The sequence below is a fragment of the Haliotis asinina genome, chromosome 8 (genome assembly GCF_037392515.1).
Source record: "Haliotis asinina isolate JCU_RB_2024 chromosome 8, JCU_Hal_asi_v2, whole genome shotgun sequence".
Classification (NCBI taxonomy): Eukaryota; Metazoa; Mollusca; class Gastropoda; order Lepetellida; family Haliotidae; genus Haliotis; species Haliotis asinina.
In genome coordinates this window covers 36,513,736-36,534,424 of record NC_090287.1, presented here as the reverse complement: position 1 = coordinate 36,534,424, position 20,689 = coordinate 36,513,736, and the positions used below count along the sequence as shown (strand labels likewise).

Sequence of the window (20,689 nt, the reverse complement as noted above, 5' to 3'; positions counted from 1 at the left end):
AATTGAAGGCTGGACGCTACCGCAAGAAATTCTTGCTAAGTATAAAGGGATAAGTGTGAGCATTCATTCAAGCTACTGTCTGTATGGAAATGTCTGTTAACTTGTCCAGTTGGATATAATACACAAACTACAGCTTTCCACCCAAATAGACCACAGCACAGGAGTTAACAGTGATGCCATTATAACACTTTAAATCATTTCGTGTCTCTTCCATCTCTTTTGTTTTAGCCAGACTCAATTATTTTAAAAGACTAATCCCTTCATTTGATTAATCCAATCCCACGTATTTACTTAACCACTCACAATTAGACAACAAGGAAGACCAGCAAACATATTGGTAGTACTGCTATATGTGACGAGTCAAGCGTTCAGATCCAAACAAATGCTCTAATTAGGCAGCTACTGATCATTGTCTGTCGATCACAAACGAGACAGCTCAAAACGGGCATCTCAGACATTGACACCGGTGAGAGCTCGTAGAACTTCCCTAATTAAACGTTATGTCTTCTGATTGGTTGGGAATATCTTTAAATTAAAATCTCCACAATGTACTAACAGCAAACGTGTTGTAGATTTCGAACAGTAGACAAGTCTAAACATGAAGGGAGGAAACCAAAATATGAAGAACCTTGATGAGAAATTTGTGTACTGTGCCATCATGGGAGACAGTATGGCAGGAAAAACAAGCATCTCCGAGACCTATTCTAAGAGATATTTTAATGACAACTCTGAAAGCACAGTGTTTGACAACTATGTCGTTCCACTGCAAGTTGCTGGAGAGGAGTTTGGCATCAGTATGTTCGACACTGCAGGAAAGGTATGTTCACTCAGATGTTGTATTGAATAATGTTGCTTTAATGTCAAGTTAACATTGAGAACAGAACCAGTTAGCATGCAAAAGGAACATCGGAATAAATATTTCACATTCTGAGTTTACGGGATGGTTTCTATCAGATTATTTGAAGGCATCTGCGTTTTTTGTTCTTTTCATGTGTACGCATTGGATTGATCAAACCTTCTAATTGTTTTCAGAAACGTTTTGAGAGCCTGAGAATGTTCTCCTATCAGGAATGTGAAGTCGTGCTTCTGTGTTTCTCGACCTGTGACCGGGGGACATTTCACTCTGTCAGTGACCTGTGGATGGCAGAACTGAAGAGACACTCCAAACATTGCAAACAGAAGAGACCAGTCATCCTGGTGGGCACCAAGATTGACCTTCGAGTAGGGAATGAAGACAGCGAGGTCAGCACTGACGAGGGTGTCCAACTGGCCAAGGTCATCGGTGCTGACTGCTATGTGGAGTGTTCGTCTCGTGACCAAAAGGCTTTGAAGGAGGTCTTTCAGCACGTTGTATTCTCCGCTCTCAAATTCAGGAAAAAGAAAAGCAACATTTTCAAGAAGATGTTCAGACGCAGAAGTGCCTCGTTTGCTAATTATTAAATTCAACACACTGTTGTTTGATGAAAGAAAGAAACACACTGCAATGGCTTTATGAATGTTGGTGCTACGTCTGTGAAACTATAAATAAGATCGTTGGTTGATCTTCAAAGAGGTTTAACCCTGATTGCACACTTAAGTTGGATTGAGAAAATGGAAGACATCTAGTTCAGCCAACTAGTTTCAGACGAAGTAGGTGATGTGCTACTTTATTTCCATGGATACATGATATCATATCAAGGCTTTTAGGAAACGAAAGACTGATTAGTGCTATATACAATCATGTTTTATGTCTGTTACCAATGACAATAAGAATTTCCTATATTCCACTGTTTACTGTTATCTATATATGCCTTCAATAAACTAGTCATGTCATATCAATTTCTTCGTATCTTGTCTATCTATCTTTAAATGGATACCTGTTGCGAACCGTTCACCTCACAAGAAACACTGGAACCTTTTCTCCACAGTCATACGAAGCATCAGATAAAACCAGCATCCGTTGGACAGTATGTCAACAGGATGTATTACACATTATACAATAGTGTTGATACCAAATATTCTCGAAAAGCGCATTTCACTCTCACAAGTCCCAAACACCAATAAGTCAAATTTGTTGACTTAAAAATTCTCTGAGATTAAACAACGTTTCAGAAAAAGCGTTATGATGGATTGTCTTTCTTCCAGTCAATATAGAAAGAGCATGCTCGAATGTGCCTCAAAGTCGTGAAATGATGACAACAACGGCTGAAGGTCTTTGAGTGTTCCGGACAAAAAAGACGAATGTTGACAATAATTTTGGGAGTCGTCCCGTTTCTCATGAAGTCTCTTTCGTGGTTCTTGTCACACTTGATTTGTACGCTCATGTCAATATGAGTTACATGAGGCGGTCGAACTTTTTTCAAGTTCATGTAGGTAAACCAGTGGCGTGGAACTGGCCGTTTGACAATCATTAAAACCAGAGAAGAGTATGGTTACACATGAAGCTGAAGTTACACTTTCTTTGTCTAAATCACCATGCGAGAGTGACACCATTGGTTACTGCGCGCAAGAATGTGTTGCATAACGACTGAAGAGTGGAACATGACTATACCTCGTGAAGGATTGGCGATTATAAAACTATATGGGTATGAATTATAGACATTTGTTTGTGCAATAAAAGTGAACGTGTAAAATTTTTGTTCATGCCCAACTAACCTGTTATGTATGTCGCCCATAACATATACAGGTCTCTTATATTCCTGAGTTGGAAGTGTGGTGCTTTTGCTTCAATAACAATGTTTACAGTGATCGTAGAAAAGAAATGTGTTCTCTCCGTTCATACTTTAATTACTCCTATACGACAAACAGCTCTAATGACACTTTTAACTTAGCTCAAAATCAACAATACGAGTTCCTTCACGTGTAGTGACATCTCTTTATATCTTAGCCATTTCCTGCCCTTCGAAAATGTCCCAGTTATGTTTCCTTCCCACAGTATAATCTGAAACTGACAATGCTGTGACAAGGTTTACATTGAATGAGTATCTGCCTCCGCTCAACACAGTGACAGTGGTATTTATCTGGTTGGGATGAAAATCATTGCCAAATGAGAATTAACAGATGTAATTAATAATATGATTCTCCATACATGCTCAATGTTTTGTTTCAAATCTTTCTATTCGTTTCAGATGGGTATACAAAGATATGGAGTGCACCAGTCCATATTGGAGCTGGTTACTCAATGGCAATAAAGGGTTACAAATGTTCAAAGTATGAAACTGTAGGTATACAACGTCAGCGAGTGCACGACTCCAGCAGCAAACTCCATGGTTACGAGCATGTTCGAGCGGGTTGTGCATCAGGAAGAAAGAGTTAATAATTTCAAAGTGTGAAAACATAGGTAGTCAAAGTCAGGGAGTGCACCGCTCCATGGTTACAAGCATGTTTGAGCTGGTACATGTATGTTCAATTAGTTGGGTGCAACAACTCTCCATTTGGGGTGTACCAACCCTTAATATGGGATGAACTGACCTAGTTTGGAAATAGGACGAAACAACCGAAGTGAAACTACTTGAGGTGAAACGACCCGGAAGCTGTCAGTATATATACCCCGAGATACTCCACCTAGACTTAATTTCGGAGGTTGGATCACTGTTTCTGAACATTACCGTCCCCGTTTTCACTGCTCTAACAAGCTCCCGTATTATATTACCTCTGAATTGTTCTGGCACAAACCCCGCACTGCCAGTGTGATGCCCTTGGATTTATATGTGAACTTGATTTATTTTAAAATACAATTGTAGATTACAACACATTGTTTTGTTGTTTGTTGGTTTCAGAGCTAGCTCTTATCGGACTGGTTCCAGGTTAACCTTTTTAGTTTCAACTTGAGAATCCACGCGTTCGGAGAGCCCCCCGACCATGACTATTTGAAATGCGTAAAACGTGAATGCTAATCTTTAGCATGTAAAGTCTGTAAACACAGAATTGTTTTCTAATCATCACAGATTCATCTTGATGTATTACTCTTCCAGAGAGTCACGACAGGCGGCCACTTAACGCGTGTTTCAAACACCTCTTCAGGTCAACAGAGAGTAGGTCGCCTCGAGTCGACGTTACACGTTTTCTTGGGTCGATATTGCTCAAGGACGATGGTTAGTGCTACAGGCTTATGTGTTTGGTTCGAAATAAATGTCGGCTTAGACATTTTACATTTTGTATTCCTTCTGTAATTGACATATACCCCACACAGACAAGTCGTTGCTTAACCCACTTGAGCACATGGCATTTCATCAATGGCAGAACAAATTTAAAACAAGTATGTATGGATGACAACGTCTTTGATTCTCTAAATCCATACTTGATGACACAATGTCATTTGAAAGAATGGTGAAATGTTATATTTGGTATCACACTTACTTAAAGTGTAATCCTACGTATTGCAAGTTCCATATAGACTTGTTTTATCTGACATCCAACTTCCAAAAATGACACTCAAAGAAGTCAAACATATTTTTCCATTCAAGAATTTTAAGGTATCTTTCTATATTTTCCTGTAATTTGGTATGCATTTGTTTCCCCTTTGTACGAGGTTAATGGGTTAATTTGAGAAACGTCCACCCTTTTTGTGTTATAAGATAAGTGTTGAAATGTCGACATTATGATGATAATTAGATGGAAATTAGACAGGGATTACTCTGTTTTAACCCCTCCAGACCGGAAGACGTTCGTTTCGGAGTGACATCGTGAACGTAAACAAGTTAGGAAATGCTGTCTTTCTGAAATGACAAATTACTAACAGGCACGGAGTCGGCATCAGCGATGTCAATGGTCCATCGTATCTGCTCTGTATTTGCAGTGATGCTTCTTTGTTTTGTCAGAAACATCAATAGATGCTAATTGCCTGACAATTAATTAGGGAATAATCGTGGAAAACATGCTACTAAGATTATTCATTATGCCTCAGAAGTTACTGTGTTATACAAATGGTTCTTCTTTTCTAACACATGGCAACGAAACATCGTTATACCATTACATGTCAAAAAACATTTCTACAATCATAAGACACCGTGCTGAAAAATTGTTTATCTTTTCTAACACGCGGCAATTGAACATCTTTATAAAATTACGTGTCAGAATCTTTAATCTATAGATATCGTCACTGAAAGATGAGTGAGTAAGTTTAGTTTAATGCCGCACTCAGCAATATCCCAGTTATTTGGCGGCGGTCTGTAAATAATCGAGTCTGGACCACACAATCCAGTGATCATGAGCATGAGCATCGATCTGTGCAATTGGGAACCGAGGACAAGGTCAACCAAATTAGAGAGCCTCACCACCCGATCTCGTTAGTCGCCTCTTACGACAAGAATAGTCGCCTTTTATGGCAAGCATGGGTTGCTGAAGACTGAACTCTAAACCGGATCGATCTTCACGAACGATGAGTTGGTTGCACGATATATACTGATCTAAACAAATCAGCTAGGGAACACAACCTCATCGCATTATATAGTTTCCTTTACATATTTTCACAGTTTAGCCCACAGTGCAAGTCAAAGCACTGAAATGAATGAAATAACAATTGTGCTTTTATGTGTTCCTCTATTTGTTATCCTAAGTATATAATAATTACATGATATGTTCCCTAAAAGCTGTGTCATGAGGATGTGATTATGAATAAACTATCCAGTAGTGGTGATGCCATGGTGACACTGCACAGTTGAAAAAATAAAACACAGCACAATTAGTAACGACTGAAAAGGGCAAAAGATCATTTAATGATATAGTTTCAGCAAAACGTTTTAGCAAAAGGGTAAGGTCAGACCCGTTGGCTTGGAAACGTCTATATACGTGCTTATTCCAGGGTATTATATAATTGCCATTGTCCATGACAGCGTCTACATATTCTGGGTCGTGCAGTGAATGTACCTGTCGGTCAAAACAACAAGCGTTGGGAAAACAGTAATAAAGGGACCAAGCAAAGTCAAACTGACGGGCTGCCTCTATATATATTACATTTCATGTTTGTAGTTGATAAGGACACATTGGTAGCTTCCAGTTGGAAGTGACTGGCCCTGAGCAGCAAACGGAAAGCCCTCTGTTTCGACTTTCAGGCCAGTCCTGCAAGTCTGAGACTCTTCAAGTTTGCAAAGACACTGTGACGTCTCCAAGGCTAGGTGCCATACTCTTTGGCTGATTCTGAAATGAAGGTAACAAAGTCTGTTTGTATCAACCGGTAGTACCATCATTGCAAGACGTTGTTTACAGCGTTTGTTTATTTCGTTGTTTAACGCCGCACTAAGTATACTAAACGGCGACGGTCTGTAATTATCGACTCCTGACCAGACAATACAGGAAGCAGCGACATGAACGTCGATCTAAGCAGTTGAGGTACGATGACACGTGTTAACATGTCAGCATCCCCTAGTGTACAGTACACAACCCTCAAAGAATCCACGATGCCTTTGGTATATGCCCAGATGGTGGCCACGTGAACCAGTGCAAACACCTAGTTGCGGGTAGAGCAACGTGCAGTTAACTTGGACAAAGTGCTGTGACTATGTGTCCCGTTCTACCCACTTATATATATTTTCATAGCAAGTCATGTGTAAGTCAGGGCTATTTTATAATGGTAGCTACAGTGTCGAAACATTGTGACGAATATAAAGATTGAAGCGGTTCGTAACATTTCAGTTCTCTTAAAAGTTACTGGGAAAAGACAAGTGAAAAAAGGATCACCATGAAACAGATCTTTTCAAGCAGTTGGTGATGATACTCGGGGTATCTTTCTTAAGTGAAGTTCAAAGACCTGGACAAATCAGGGAAATCTAGTTGGCTTGCGGGATGATATGACCTTGGTTGCCTTGACAAGCACCGAGTCCTTGCGTCCTATTTCTCTAATCCCACCAAGCTGGTTGTCATAAACAGGACTAATAAACAATCAAGTAAAAAAAACAACAACCGAGATTTATACATTTCTTTCTGCACTGAGATCACAATAGTGTGACACAAAGGGACTGAGACACAGATCTGTCTCCTGCATTTGTTGCCAGGAAACACCTTCAGTTGTTGATGATGTTTTCAGATTATGTGAAATTGCAAACTCATTTTTGAGACAACACGGACCTCTCGGTGTTAGCGTTATGTTCTAACCCAGGTCGTAATGAGGTTATTTGGTGCAGGAAGTTCGAATTGAAATCATGTTGAAGTGTCTATATACTGCAGCATCAACAAGCCGCTGTGCCAATACGACATTAACATGTTTGTACTCACGCTGGAATAGATGAACGTCAGCTTCACCTATCTGAACGCCATTGGTCGCATCACATTTTAATGTAGTATGCACAGATGCACAGAACTCATGCCAGGAGACACGCGAATATCTGGCATCGGTTTGAACTGATCCTCAGGGCTGACTAACGGGATCGCTTGGTCAGACTCACTGACTTGGCTGACACATACCATCAGTTCTCACTTGTGCAGATTGATGCTCATGATGTTGATCAGTGGTTTGTCGGATACAGATTATGACAGACTGCTGGGCGCGGGTTTAAAGAACCAACCAACCAATCAACCAAAGCATACCTAGAACGACTAATCGGCTGCATCAGTCGGACCACTGGCAGGAGTACCACAGTTAGTGAAGTGTCGTAAAATCATACTAAGGTCACCGTCGATGCTTCCAGAGCACCAGTGTCGAGGTCGCGCATGTCGGTGAACGCAGTCCTGCTGGATGAAAACCTCTGATGGAAAATCGATATTCGCTGACTGTATCTCGATTCGCCGCATGTTTCTACACACCGCGTAATGTCTTCGTCTCGCGTATAACGGTCGTGTCTGGTCGAGTTCAGTTTTCAGTTTCCCTGGGTGAAGCTGATTTGATGACAGGCCACAAAATGGAACGGATTCTGAATTCGTACAGCACCGACTTTTCATAAGCTCCTCTGGACTTCAATTAAACGACGCCAGTAATCAGGGTTCCGTTTCAGAAAGCTACTGTAGCGTCATGACTGCCCTAAGTCGGCGTTACAGTACAGGAGCTACGATCGCTTTCCGAACAGCGACCCAAATATCCATGACTGTATCTGTCATGCAAACATGTGCACCTATAACTGTCAGCTCTCCAGCTGCGCCGTTTCAAATTTCCAACGTCACTTACTTTCTTCAATAGGTCAAGGTCAAGACGTCGTTACGGTTGTGGGACGTAACGGTGTAAGGTTAGAATTTCAAATAGTAAACCAAGCTTTTCGAATTTACAATTCGATATAGTTCTAACATTATCTGTTCTGACTGGATGATTAATGCAGGGATTAAACAAAATGTCATGAGTTATCGTTTAATCCAGTTTCTTGTCTGTTATTGACAGTTTAACTCGGGACGTCATTACGAGCAATACGCGGTGAAACTGGAATGCGAAAGGTTCTGACGAAAATTGTTCACAAAAATATCATTGTTACCCCTTTGCGCAGCTTTTAATTCAAAAGCCGCTAGTTTCGATGTCATAGTTTGTCTACGAACTAAACTCATTTACCTAGATAGCACTTGCGTGTTATCAGGTTTGCTGACGTTCTTGAGGCAGTCCCTGGCATACTGAAATAACGCTGTAGACAAAAGTACTTATGGACATGCATATCCTGCTCAAAATTCATCTGGAGAGGGTTATTTGATCTGATTACACTCTGTGACACTACAAACAAGCAGGTCTAGGTTTACACCACCAAATATTACACAGGAAACATTGATTACAGCATCCAAGTAGTCATTGTTGCATTGCAGCACCTTATGTAGCCATCTCGTCACACGTCAACTCTGAGGACCGCTGCTGTCTTGAGAATATGAGTAGAACGTCATTGTTTCAAAAAATAATGTGCACGCGTAATTTCTGTAAAAAAATGCACGACACACTTACGTAAATGGTTTGAAGCGCTTTAGGGTTTGACAGAATGGAGTAAAATGGTTATCTTTAATCATGAATCATTTATAATGACACTACATGACGTTGTTTAATTTCACGCGGTAAAATACTGTATTGAAATCCAAATAGGCCTCATCTAATATTCCAAAATTTGAAAAAGGCTTGCACAGTGGGCATGCTTATTTTTAAAATCAGAATCTAAATATTCGTGACTTTCCAGCTTGATATTCAGTTCCCTGTTTTTGTCGCTCCCTTCAGTATATCAGTGAGTGAGCGAGAGAGTTTTACCCCGTTTAACAGCAATATTCCAGCAATCTCACAACTGGCGACACCAGAAATGGGCTTCACGCATTGCACCCATGTTAGGAATCAAACCCCGGTCTTTGACGTGACGAGCGGACGCTTTAACCACTAGGCTACTGCTCCATCGCCCCTCTCACTAGCTCACAGTTTACAGTCAGAAAGACAATTTTTACATAGCGACGAAAGACTGATTATGAGATAGACTGATCGCGCAATTAATGTTTTAACCCGGAGGTCATGGCAGTTCCCAAAGATCATAAAAAACAAAAAAAAAACCAAACAAATTCAGAGAGATCTTCAGACTAAACAGTCATGATTGTTTTTATTAAGATAGTCTTACTATTTAAAACTCAAGTAAAGTAAACAGATTATCATAAACTTAAAGAATTCGAAAGAATTATTTCATTTAAGTCCTTCCAAGGAAACAGACTGAATCGGATATATTTCCACATCAAGAAAATTCGCTATATCTGCACCACTAACAAGTCATCCATCAGCCGCGCTCTATTCTGATTGGACAGAATAGTATATATAAGACAACGGTTGTCTGAGACGGCACCAGCTGATGACTACGCACAGACTACAGCAGTACGATGAAAGACACCACTAGGAAGGGCGATGACGAAAAATACATATCCTGTGCTATCATGGGAGACGACATGGTGGGGAAAACAAGCATCTCCGAGAGCTATGCTCAGAAATCCTTCAAGGAGAACTATGAAGCCACGGTCTTTGACAATTATGTCGTTCCACTTGAAGTGGCTGGAGAGGAGTTTGTCATCAGTATGTTCGACACTGCAGGAAAGGTGAGATCTTTATAATGTCTTAGATAAGACGGTTTTTCGTTTGAGGGTACATTTATGTGACTCTCTCCTTAGATTTCACTTGTGTGTAATATCGACCAGTGAATGACCGTATAGCACCATGAGGCAGTTACACATTCATGACTGAATTTAAGATCCATTATTTACTTGATAGAAATTTTCTACGGCACACATGCATATTCTCGTGGATCTTCAGATGACAATATGTTTACCGTCGAAAATTCGTTTTTCAGGCAAACTTTGAGACTCTTCGCTCATTCACATACCGTGAGAGTGAAGTCCTGCTTCTCTGTTTCTCGACCTGTGACCGGGAGACGCTGACCAGCATCAATGACCTGTGGATGTCAGAACTGAAGAGACACTCCAAACATTCCAAACAGAAGAGACCAGTCATCCTTGTGGGCACCAAGATTGACCTCCGTTTCGGCCATGAAGACAGCGAGGTCAGCACTGACGAGGGTGTCCAACTGGCCAAGGACATTGGTGCTGACTGTTATGTGGAATGCTCGGCTCGTGACCAAAAGGGACTGAAGGAGGTCTTTCAACATGTTGTCTTCTCCGCTCTGAAATTCAGGAAAAAGAACATGAACATTATCAAGAAGATTTTTCGACGTTGAAATGTGCGTAAGGTTATGTGACTGCTGACAGTGCTCTTTTAACGTGACTGTCACGCCTCAGAAGCCAAACCTGGCGCTTCAACTTGGATTCTTGAACTGTGATATTTTGTTTCACATCTGGTAAACCAGCACGTGCCTTCTCCCAAGTGATGCCAATGTTTTCAGAGCATCTGTGATCTTTTCTGTGCGATAATTCCCAATACTTTGACGGTTGGTGATGTTGTCCATCGATTCTTTTGTATACATATCATATACAAACCGCAGACTGTATTGCAAACCTGTGGCAAGTGACATTATGCCATTTTATACACAAGGTGACTGCATTTACAAGAGTCATGTACGACGGGACAATCTACATTTTATGTGAAGACAAGTTATGACTTTGCTAAAGTATTGCAGTGCTCAGTGCCGTTTCTGTTATCAATATGCAGTTTTTGTTTTCATATCATACATTTTAAGAGCATTCATGTTTTCGTGTTTGAAATAAAAGTGAAAATGGAAGTGAATGTATGTATTTTTGTCGAAACGGAATACGGAAAAGGTGAAATTTCCTAATTTGCTGTAAAAAAAACCACATTCATCATAATTATGCATAATGTTTTTGAATACTGCCGACAATGAGTGTAGTCCATTTGATCTGGAACCCTCTCTGACATTGCGTTAATATCCAGAATGAGGCGTAAAACTTCACACACTCACTTACTTACACACATACATGGGGCTATTTGACGGTCATTGCCTTCCGAATTTCACCGTTTCTTTGACATCGCATAAATGCTAATGTTTTTCTTCAGCGTAAGATGTAGATGTTTCAGTAAAGTATTAAGTAACACAGATTTCCGACATACATAAATGACCTTCACCTTAACTTGTTGACAACTATACCATGCTCTAGAGATGTCATGTCAAACCAGAAACTGACTGTCACAGCGATTTGAGTCTTCAGCTGAGGGTCAATTATGTCCGCAGTACTGACCAGCAGGAGGCAGACAAGGATTGACAAGGATTCTGACAAGTATTATAGTGCTTCTGACACGATTTTAGCCCATATTTGCTGCAAGACATGTCTGAACCCCTGGCATTCAGTCACTTAGTAGGAGAAACAGCAGACAAACATCTGACAAGGTTCCAATGACAGGGTCTTGTAAACAGCCTAGGGAATAGAAGTAACTTTTCAGATATCAGAATATCCAAAGTTTGGAATTACTTTGACAAGAAGGATTTTGTAATCAGCCTATGTAGTCATTGTAATCAGTCAACGATAACATGTTAGAGTGAGTGAGTTCAGTTTTACACCACGTTTAGCAATATCACAGCTATTTGGCGGCGGTCCGTAAATGATCGAGTCAGGACTGACAATCCACGGGTCAACAGCATGAACATCGATCTACGTAACTGGGATACGATGACATGCGTGAACTAAGTCAGCGAGCCTGACCACCCGATCCTGTTAGCGGCCTCATACGACAAGCATGGGTTCCTGAAGATTAATTTTAAGCTGGATCTTCACGGATCGGTAAGATGTTAGACATCATCTCAATTAAATATGGCAATTCTGAAATTACTGTCACAAGAGGTGTCTTGTAATCAGCAGAAGGAATAATAGTAACATTTCAGAGATTAACGTAAGTAAAACTGACAAGTAAATTGTGACATCACTATCATTAGAAGAGTCTTGTAATAAGCACGAGGAATAACGGTAGCATCGTAGGAGTCATCTGACCTGGAATATCTTTCTCTCTCTCTCTCTCTCTCTCTCTCTCTCTCTCTCTCTCTCTCTCGCGTATGGCTAGAATGGGAATTGATCCTAATTGATCTCGAACTTGCCACAACTTCAAATATAGATAAACATCAACTACACACAATCAATTTTTTTAAACAGACGGAGAATCGTCAGTACATGAGGATTTTACGGTGAGTTTGCCCTGTTCAAGCACATAAGTTTTAACACAACTTCGTCACCAGACTTTGTTATATCTGACAACTGTGACTAATACTAACAAAATCAATAACTTCAAGGAGAACTTGTAATGTGGCACAAAAAGGGCTCAGTATGTTCAGACCGCCCCGAGAAATGTGGGACTTGGCAGATCTCATTTCTAAGCTCCTCTCGATTGACTGAACGGTGCGACCAACACTTCTTGGTGCCATTGCAGAAAGCATTAGCCAACTCATTTTGAAGCCATTTTACAATGTTCAGTATTAACCCTTTCCTCTAATACTGAATCAGATGTAATCTTTACCAATACGTTTAAAAACAACAGCTGTCAGGGTGACAGGTTAGGGTTGGGATTAGAGATAGTGTTAGGTTAGGGTGCCGAACATATCACAGTGCGGTTACCATGGTTTCTGTCATTCTTACCAAGTAACAAATATGCTGACAAAGAATCTCCCTCCTCCTTCTTTGTATGTTTTTGAAAGGCATTTAGAAGTTGAACGAACATGAATACATGATACGTTTCTTGGATAACAACTTCTTTTTTATCGTTACACAAAGTTTCAGAGTTAATTCCTGCTCCTTCATCAGGTGATTGGAATGCAGTTCAGTTTGTACAAGGTAGTCTAACATATTAACTAGAGATGTGTAACCTGGACTAGTGTCTATTTAACAACACCCTGGTTAGAACTTAAACAACCCGTGCTGACCGTAAGAGGCGACTAATGGGATCGGGTGGTCAGGGTTGCTGACTTGGTTGACACATCATCCTTGTACCGATCGGAGTGTACTAAAAGAGAGAAGGGCACGTGCAGATGAAAAGTGTGTCATTCTGCCTTGGATTTGATCACTGGTTCTCTTGTACTGTTAAACAGAAGCCAGGTTTGATTAAGTGCTTGAGTCCCTAACAGACGTTCTCGGGTTTTCATCCTACTCCTGCCAACCAAGTGGGCAGAGTTTTGTTGACCAACATGGTGTCAGCACCTTCTTCCCTTCTGGGCAGGTCAATATTCCAGTTAGTCTTGCTTACAGGTTAAACACCTGTCTGTCCAGTTCCCAGTCAGTTTGAGAAACCCTCATAACGCACTCACGGAAGTATTCTTGTTGATCTGAAGCTGAATGCCCGTGTGGTATATACACGTCCCATGTGACTTTAGATCACATTGAGCTGTTAACATTTCAGGTTCGTTTTGTCATATTCCCAGTATTTTTAATTGAAAAACAGTTAAAAACCTCTATATTCAGCACCTCCACCTGAAGAAGAAGCATTAGATCTATCATGTTGTTCTGGACTCCCACGAAGAATAGACTTTTCTGTTCTGTCGAAATTTGCCTGCCACCAGTACCGATTATCCATCATCCCCATTAGTTACAGACGCGCATTCATCAAAATGGCCTTTGTGTATGTTCATGGCTTCAGTATGTGAATGTTTTTGTAAGAAAGTAAAACTAGTGACTAGTCTACGACCAGTATCTGCTTTTCCCCTTTTCTTGAACTCTCTATCTTCGAATTTTAAATTGCTCTTATGTTTCGGAACAGAATACATCTTTGACTGGCATTCTAGAAGTTGAGAAAATGAAGAAAAGAATAGTGAGCAAGTCAAGCAGTGCTATCTTTCAAAAGTCTTTCCAGAGAGATGATATGATACAAACCCACTGAACGTTTTATAAATCCATGATTAATCTGAGGAAGTTGTCTCTCTTAGGTCTGATAAAATGTTTTACAAATATTGACCCTCGCAGGGGTCTGCCAATTCAATCAAGTTTGGTTACCACCTTTGCATTTTATTGTTTAAGCTTTCTATATGATATGAAAAACATTTGCGGGAAGCACTGTAATCTCGAAATCACCTACTGTACCGGGTGGTATTTGCTCCCTATATTTGTTTAAAGTGTTTCCGTCTACTGCCACGAAGCTTTCACACCTACAAGATACAAGAGGCAACGTAATGAGCCTAATAAACCTGTGATTAGGGGTGGTCGCTGTCCCTAGGCCTTGGTGCTTGGCCACCCACGTCGCATGTGGTAAGCATTCCATGGGCGGTACGGCAAAAACGTGTCGAGCACATATCCTAGGGGTTAACTTCCCAGTCCCCAGGGTAGACACTGCCTTAACGTCACTGCCTTTGTGTCCCTCGTAAGGTCGTCTTACTCCCAGCACCCCCATCCTCGCCACTTGCGAGTGAGAGACAGAGAGAGAGAGAGAGAGAGAAGGGGAGAGTCGTGAGGAAAGAGAGAGAATTTTCATTGACCCTTTTCTTTCTTCTCACAGCGCATGTTTTCTAATCTTCAGCAATTTATCAAATACATTTACGAAATCTATCAGTAAACAATTATCACTAAAACCCGCTTTTTCTCTGCAGTCTGTAGTCAGATGACACTAAACTTCATCTATATGATTGTATCTACACGAGTTAGTAGCAATGACTCATCCATGCCCCGGGTTCATTCATGGGCAAAATGTGCGAAGCTCAATTCGGATGCCCCCCGTCGTGATATTGCACGAATATTGTTAAAACCGGCATAAAACCATGTTGCAATTACTTACCACCGGCAACATACGCGTGCTTTCTAAATAGTGTGAATTGCTAACGGCATTGCAATGCATGCTTTCTTTCTTAAACAAACACTTGGTGTCATCACTGTTTTGCAGTGATCCCGTTGCTTCACTGATTCTAGACTGATTCAGTGAACCTAAAAGTACCATTTCATTTTCACATTTGTTTTACTTCAAAAGGTACTCTCTCATGCAAAGACCCGTAAAAATCCGCGATAGAACTGGTTTTCAGCAACCCATGCTTGTCTTAGGAGGCGACTCTCGGGATCGGGGGCTAATGTTCGCTGATTTGGTTGACTCATGTCATCGTTTCTTATTAATTTTGCTTAGATCGAATGTTCACTGGAGTTGATCACTGGATTGTCTAGTTCAGACTTGCCTGTTGACAGACCACCGCCATATAGCTGGAATATTGATGGGTTCGGCGTTAAACTAGAAACAAGCTTACAAAACAAAATTTCATCACTGAACGAATCATTATTAAACGAAGCGCCTTGCAATCACTTTGGTCGCCTGCAAGAGTACAATTCCTGATGCTAATTCCAAGGTTGCATCAGGACAACCAGTGAAGGTTCGGGGTGGAACAGACCTTCAGGAACCCATGGCCATGCTTGCTATGAAAGATGACTATGCTTGTCGTAAGAGGTGACTAACGGGATCGGGTGGTCAGGCTCGGTGACTTGGTTGACACATGTCATCGTATTCCATTTGCGCAGATCGATGCTCCTGTTGTTGATCACTGGATTGTCTGGTCCAGACTCGATTATTCACAGACCGCCGCCATATAGCTGGAATATTGCTGAGTGCGGCGTGAAACTAAACTCACTCACTCAAAGTTGCTTCAGAACATGCTGTCCGTACATGTGAGTCTGACAATATTACTTTATGTCTAGTTGGCATACTGCCTGCTTATTTCAAGGATTCTAAATCCGAACAATTTCACGATTATGAAATTATTCAATTTATCAAATTATTAACGGTGTGAATCAATCTCATTTTCCAAGTAGCCAAAAATTCCAGATTTTATAACCAGTGAGCACAAAAGTCTGAGAAACATTCCGCTTTACCTCTATCAGAATTGAATGCTTTTAAACGAAATTTTGGTCTAACCTTTCCTAAAGTGAGTGTGATCACACAGATTGATTGTGATTGACTGAATATACACTTCACATGTTCGAATCATTATCCGGACGCGAGAAATCATTTTTGTTATATATTCTGCTGTCAAATATTTGACACCTGGTTAAGATCACCTGATCCAGAAGGAACTGTCACTAAACACAAGAACCACTGCCGTCTCAAAGCAGGATGCATATCATCTGTTAAGAAACCGTTATTTCACTTTTATGATGTCACATTATGACTCTCAACACACAGCATACAATAACAGAAGCTCCAAACCATCACAACATAATATAAACAGTGTCATAACTCCCCAGACTCGTAAACATTAACAACAGTTTGCCAGATTGCTTTCTCTCCGTAATGGTTTTACTTTGCACACGTACACGTTTGGCCGACCAAGCAGTCACTCTGGCATCGCTCGACCACGTGATCTCCGCGGCACGTGAGTCCTCGTTCCTTATTGGCCAGCTCTGTCTATTTAACCAAGTGAGCTTGCTCGGATGGGCATACGGTGCTTGGCATCCATTCACGATAAAAGACAGAGCAATGAAAGGAAGTAATATGAAGACTGACGACCAGAAATACATATCCTGTGCTATCATGGGAGACGACATGGTGGGGAAAACAAGCATCTCCGAGAGCTATGCTCAGAAATCCTTCAAGGAGAACTATGAAGCCACGGTCTTTGACAATTATGTCGTTCCACTTGAAGTGGCTGGAGAGGAGTTTGTCATCAGTATGTTCGACACTGCAGGAAAGGTGAGGATGTGTTTAGACATTTTCGGTTTGACATTACATGTATTTTATATGATTGTGTTTTTAGTATCTGTTGGGTTGGTGGCGTAGCCCAATAGATAAGGCTTCGCCCCTGTCTCCTAATGCTGGTTTCGAATCCCTGAACAGGCACAGTTCTCGTGCCCCTGCCGTAGTGTTGCTGGAATATTGCTAAATGGGGGGTAAATCTATGTACACATACTTAGTATTAGTTAATCACGACAGTCCCTCAAACCTATCAAGATATTTGTGCAAATTGTTAATTCTAACCAGTTATCCTTTATGGCACTTATAAATGGACTGCTTTTGCCTAACGTAATGCTGTAGAATTCACATATTTACCATCTCTATTTCATTTTGCAGAAAAACTTTGAGAATCTTCGCGCCTTCACATACCGTGAGAGTGAAGTCCTGCTTCTCTGTTTCTCGACCTGTGACCGGGAGACGCTGACCAGCATCAATGACCTGTGGATGCCAGAACTGAAGAGACACTCCAAACATTCCAAACAGAAGAGACCAGTCATCCTTGTGGGCACCCAGATTGACCTCCGTTTCGGCCATGAAGACAGCGAGGTCAGCACTGACGAGGGAGTCCAACTGGCTAAGGACATTGGTGCTGACTGTTATGTGGAATGCTCGGCTCGTGACCACAAGGGTTTGAGGGAGGTCTTTCAACATGTTGTCTTCTCCGCTCTCAAATTCAGGAAAAAGAACACGAACATTATCAAACAGATCTTCAGATCGATATATTAATCGATGACTTAACGAATGGTGCATTCTACGTTACTTTGTGGTGCTTGAATATCAGTCTGGAAATTATGGCCCCCAATGGACATGTGATAGAAATAATACCGCACAAGATAAGCATGTATGTGATACATGAACTCTGTGATTAGAAATGATCTCGGCCTATGACGAGAAGTGATGATCTTGGCCTGTGATATGAACTTATGATCTTGGTCTGTGATATGAACTTATGATCTTGGTCTGTGATATGAACTGAAATTCGGTATGTGATATGATGTGTGAAAAAGAGCCATCATGCCATTCATTTTTTATGTTATTCATCGTATGAAATATTTCTACTTTTTTTCTTTTTGCCTTATGATAATCTTTTACCGATTGTATTTTATGTTTGACACATCATCGTGTTCATCGCATTCTCCTTGCCGGTGATGTCGCGTTTCCTTTGTCATAATTGCCATTATCGCATGCAGATGAACGAGAGGAAAGAGATATCATGATTGTTATTTTGTATACAATTCTTACACTTTTTCACAAAGCTGCTGGACAGCGAATTTCAATAAAATACTGACATGAATTTCGAATTAGTGTTGTTGTTTCAATTGGGGAAACTGTATAAATATATAGTTGGTTTGTTGTTCCAGCAATGTTCCAACTATATGACCAGACAATCCAGTGATCAACAACATGAGCACTGATATACACATTTCAGATGCGAAGACATGTGTCAATCAAGTCAGCAAATCTGACCACCAGATCTCGTTAGTAGTCTCTACAAGAGAGTTCTTATAGATGTAGAAAGGCTTTTGTAGTTTCGATCTGACCGAAGGGTTGACCATTGACATTGCTGTGTGTTTGGTTGGGGAGACGGGATGTGGTCTGAGATAGCGGGAAGAGATTTGGTAGCAGCTGGTAGCAGCTGGTAGCGGCTAATGCGTTTTTTAATTAGAAATATTTTTAAGTTAGATGTATGAGACTGAATATCATTTTTAAGTTAAACACTTAGCAAATTATAATTTTATGGCAGCTAATGTTTCAGAATGTCATATGGTCGGCCCACTGCAAGAATGATTGTGTTAGTTCAGTTCCTCTCCGCCTACCAATTTACTTTTATGATGGTCTATCAGAATGAAATCGATTTCCAGGTGGCCTAGGTTCCCGAAGCGTACACGTTGGTGCGTGGTGAGTTGGGGCGAAACTGGGATTGGAAACTACGGTCCGCGAGGGGTTTATCGCTGTACAAGGACACGGGGCACACCACATTAAGAAGTCAGCAGAGCTCTGATGTCGTGACGATACGCACATGCCAGATAAGCATCAACCAGGTGTCGATATTGTACATTTTCGAATCAGAGCCTGGATATTAGGATATTACCCAGTGGTTATTACAGCGTTTGGTTGGAAAGTAGAAGACACGTGTTCGATTACCCACACGGGTTCAATTTCTGGTACCGTAAAACCATATTCACTCACTCATTTTATGGCCACGTGGGAGAGTTCTGAGGGGAGAAATCTCTATTTATTGAGTGTTACCGATGTGTGCACAGAAAAAAATGTTTTTCTGTTTGCCCAGAAAACAACATGAACTAGAATGAAAAGAAAGTAGATAAGAACGTCTGAGAAGACAACAGTCGAATTCATCTGATTGTATAATTATTCACATCTTCAGTTGTATTTTCATGAATCGCGAGCTCAGATATAAATTTTTCGTCACAGTTTATGACACGTACGTCAACGTTTTATCATACTCTACTCTACAGTCAGTGAATGATATTTTACAATTAACTGTATACGTTTTACTCGTATACAAATGAGAGCTAATTTACACACGTGCTGTCTTCAATAATTATAGATAAAAAGCACGAAGCCTCCTTGCGGTGACGTAACGTACAATGTTGGCTAAGCGCCATGGATGTCTATAGCATGCTGATATCAAGTCATCAATAACGATGAGTCGGTGACAGCTGTCGTTCAAGCCACAGCTGCGCGTACTAATTGCAATGATTGGTTTGTCAAATTGGAAACTATTTTTGTATCTTAAACTTTCAAACGGTTGTGTTCATACTATGTGACGCAAATAGTAAGTAGTTGATTCAATTGTATTTTCTCCTTCTCCAACCTACATCTCAATACGATATATGCATGTTGATATCATTCTAACCCAGTGAACTTTAAAACATCATTGCACCTTCCTGACCTCAAACAGTGGAGTTTTTGTGCAGAAGTGTATATGCTCAGAGGAATGTCTTGTTGACTTTTCAAGTCCACTTGTATGGTTTCTAGCAATGTATTACACCTCTATCAGTAAGACGCTTTGTAAACGAAAAGGCTCTGACAGTAAAGTCTGTATCAGACAATGCACCTATGTCGGTAATACAACTAGACGTAGGACACTCTGTCAGTAAGTGATCTATAGTCCCTTTGGCTGAAAAGCGGACAGATGAATTGTAATCAAACTCAGAAACATACAATGCTCAGTAAAACGCTGATCATAATCAAAACAACATACCATCTCTGTGAGTTTTTGGCAGAGTTTTTGTCCCGAAAGTAAAAAAAAGTTGTTTAACAAACTACCATTAAAACATTGACATAGTTCACTGTTCGTTACGAGGGAGGAGTGCAGAGAAAGGGACAGCCAGGTGTTCGAGAAGCACGTGCACATGTGTCGACAACGTTATTTAATCATTAACCTGTGCTATGCGGTCTCCATCCTTTCTCGCACACCTGGCTGTACCTTTCTCTGCACTCCTCCCTCGTAACAAATAGTGAACTGTGTTAATATATTAATGGTGGCTTGTTAGACAACTTTTTAATTTTTGGAACAAAAATTCTGCAAAAAAGAAGAAACACACAGCCATACAGAGATTTCATTTTTTTTATATGTGCTAAGGTAGACCTAGTGCCGATAAAACTACATGTTCACCTTGGTATCTAATGCCAATGCACTTGGACATCCTATCCACCATTCGTCGCCTT

The 20,689-nt window shown here is 40.7% G+C and overlaps 3 protein-coding genes across 3 annotated transcripts; all 3 read left to right on the top strand.

Moving 5' to 3' along the window:
* The first annotated feature begins 598 nt into the window (after positions 1–598).
* On the top strand, positions 599–1,440 carry LOC137295247 (cell division control protein 42 homolog). Its single transcript, XM_067826564.1, has 2 exons — positions 599–817; positions 1,033–1,440. The coding sequence occupies exons 1-2, from the start codon at positions 599–601 to the stop codon at positions 1,438–1,440; spliced, it is 627 nt and encodes a 208-aa protein (XP_067682665.1).
* An 8,289-nt stretch (positions 1,441–9,729) lies between these two features.
* LOC137294975 (cell division control protein 42 homolog) lies at positions 9,730–10,577 on the top strand. Its single transcript, XM_067826209.1, has 2 exons — positions 9,730–9,942; positions 10,194–10,577. The coding sequence occupies exons 1-2, from the start codon at positions 9,730–9,732 to the stop codon at positions 10,575–10,577; spliced, it is 597 nt and encodes a 198-aa protein (XP_067682310.1).
* A 6,130-nt stretch (positions 10,578–16,707) lies between these two features.
* Positions 16,708–18,290, top strand: LOC137294731 (cell division control protein 42 homolog). Its single transcript, XM_067825818.1, has 2 exons — positions 16,708–16,954; positions 17,333–18,290. The coding sequence occupies exons 1-2, from the start codon at positions 16,742–16,744 to the stop codon at positions 17,720–17,722; spliced, it is 603 nt and encodes a 200-aa protein (XP_067681919.1). The 5' UTR covers positions 16,708–16,741; the 3' UTR covers positions 17,723–18,290.
* The last annotated feature ends 2,399 nt before the right edge of the window (positions 18,291–20,689 follow it).

Bases quoted from the DNA above. Each gene is read 5' to 3' on its own strand.
- LOC137295247 (XM_067826564.1), top strand. From the start codon at position 599: ATGAAGGGAGGAAACCAAAATATGAAGAACCTTGATGAGAAATTTGTG. The intron at 818-1,032 runs GTATGTTCACTC...AATTGTTTTCAG, and splicing joins TGTTCGACACTGCAGGAAAG to AAACGTTTTGAGAGCCTGAG.
- LOC137294975 (XM_067826209.1), top strand. From the start codon at position 9,730: ATGAAAGACACCACTAGGAAGGGCGATGACGAAAAATACATATCCTGT. The intron at 9,943-10,193 runs GTGAGATCTTTA...TTCGTTTTTCAG, and splicing joins TGTTCGACACTGCAGGAAAG to GCAAACTTTGAGACTCTTCG.
- LOC137294731 (XM_067825818.1), top strand. From the start codon at position 16,742: ATGAAAGGAAGTAATATGAAGACTGACGACCAGAAATACATATCCTGT. The intron at 16,955-17,332 runs GTGAGGATGTGT...TTCATTTTGCAG, and splicing joins TGTTCGACACTGCAGGAAAG to AAAAACTTTGAGAATCTTCG.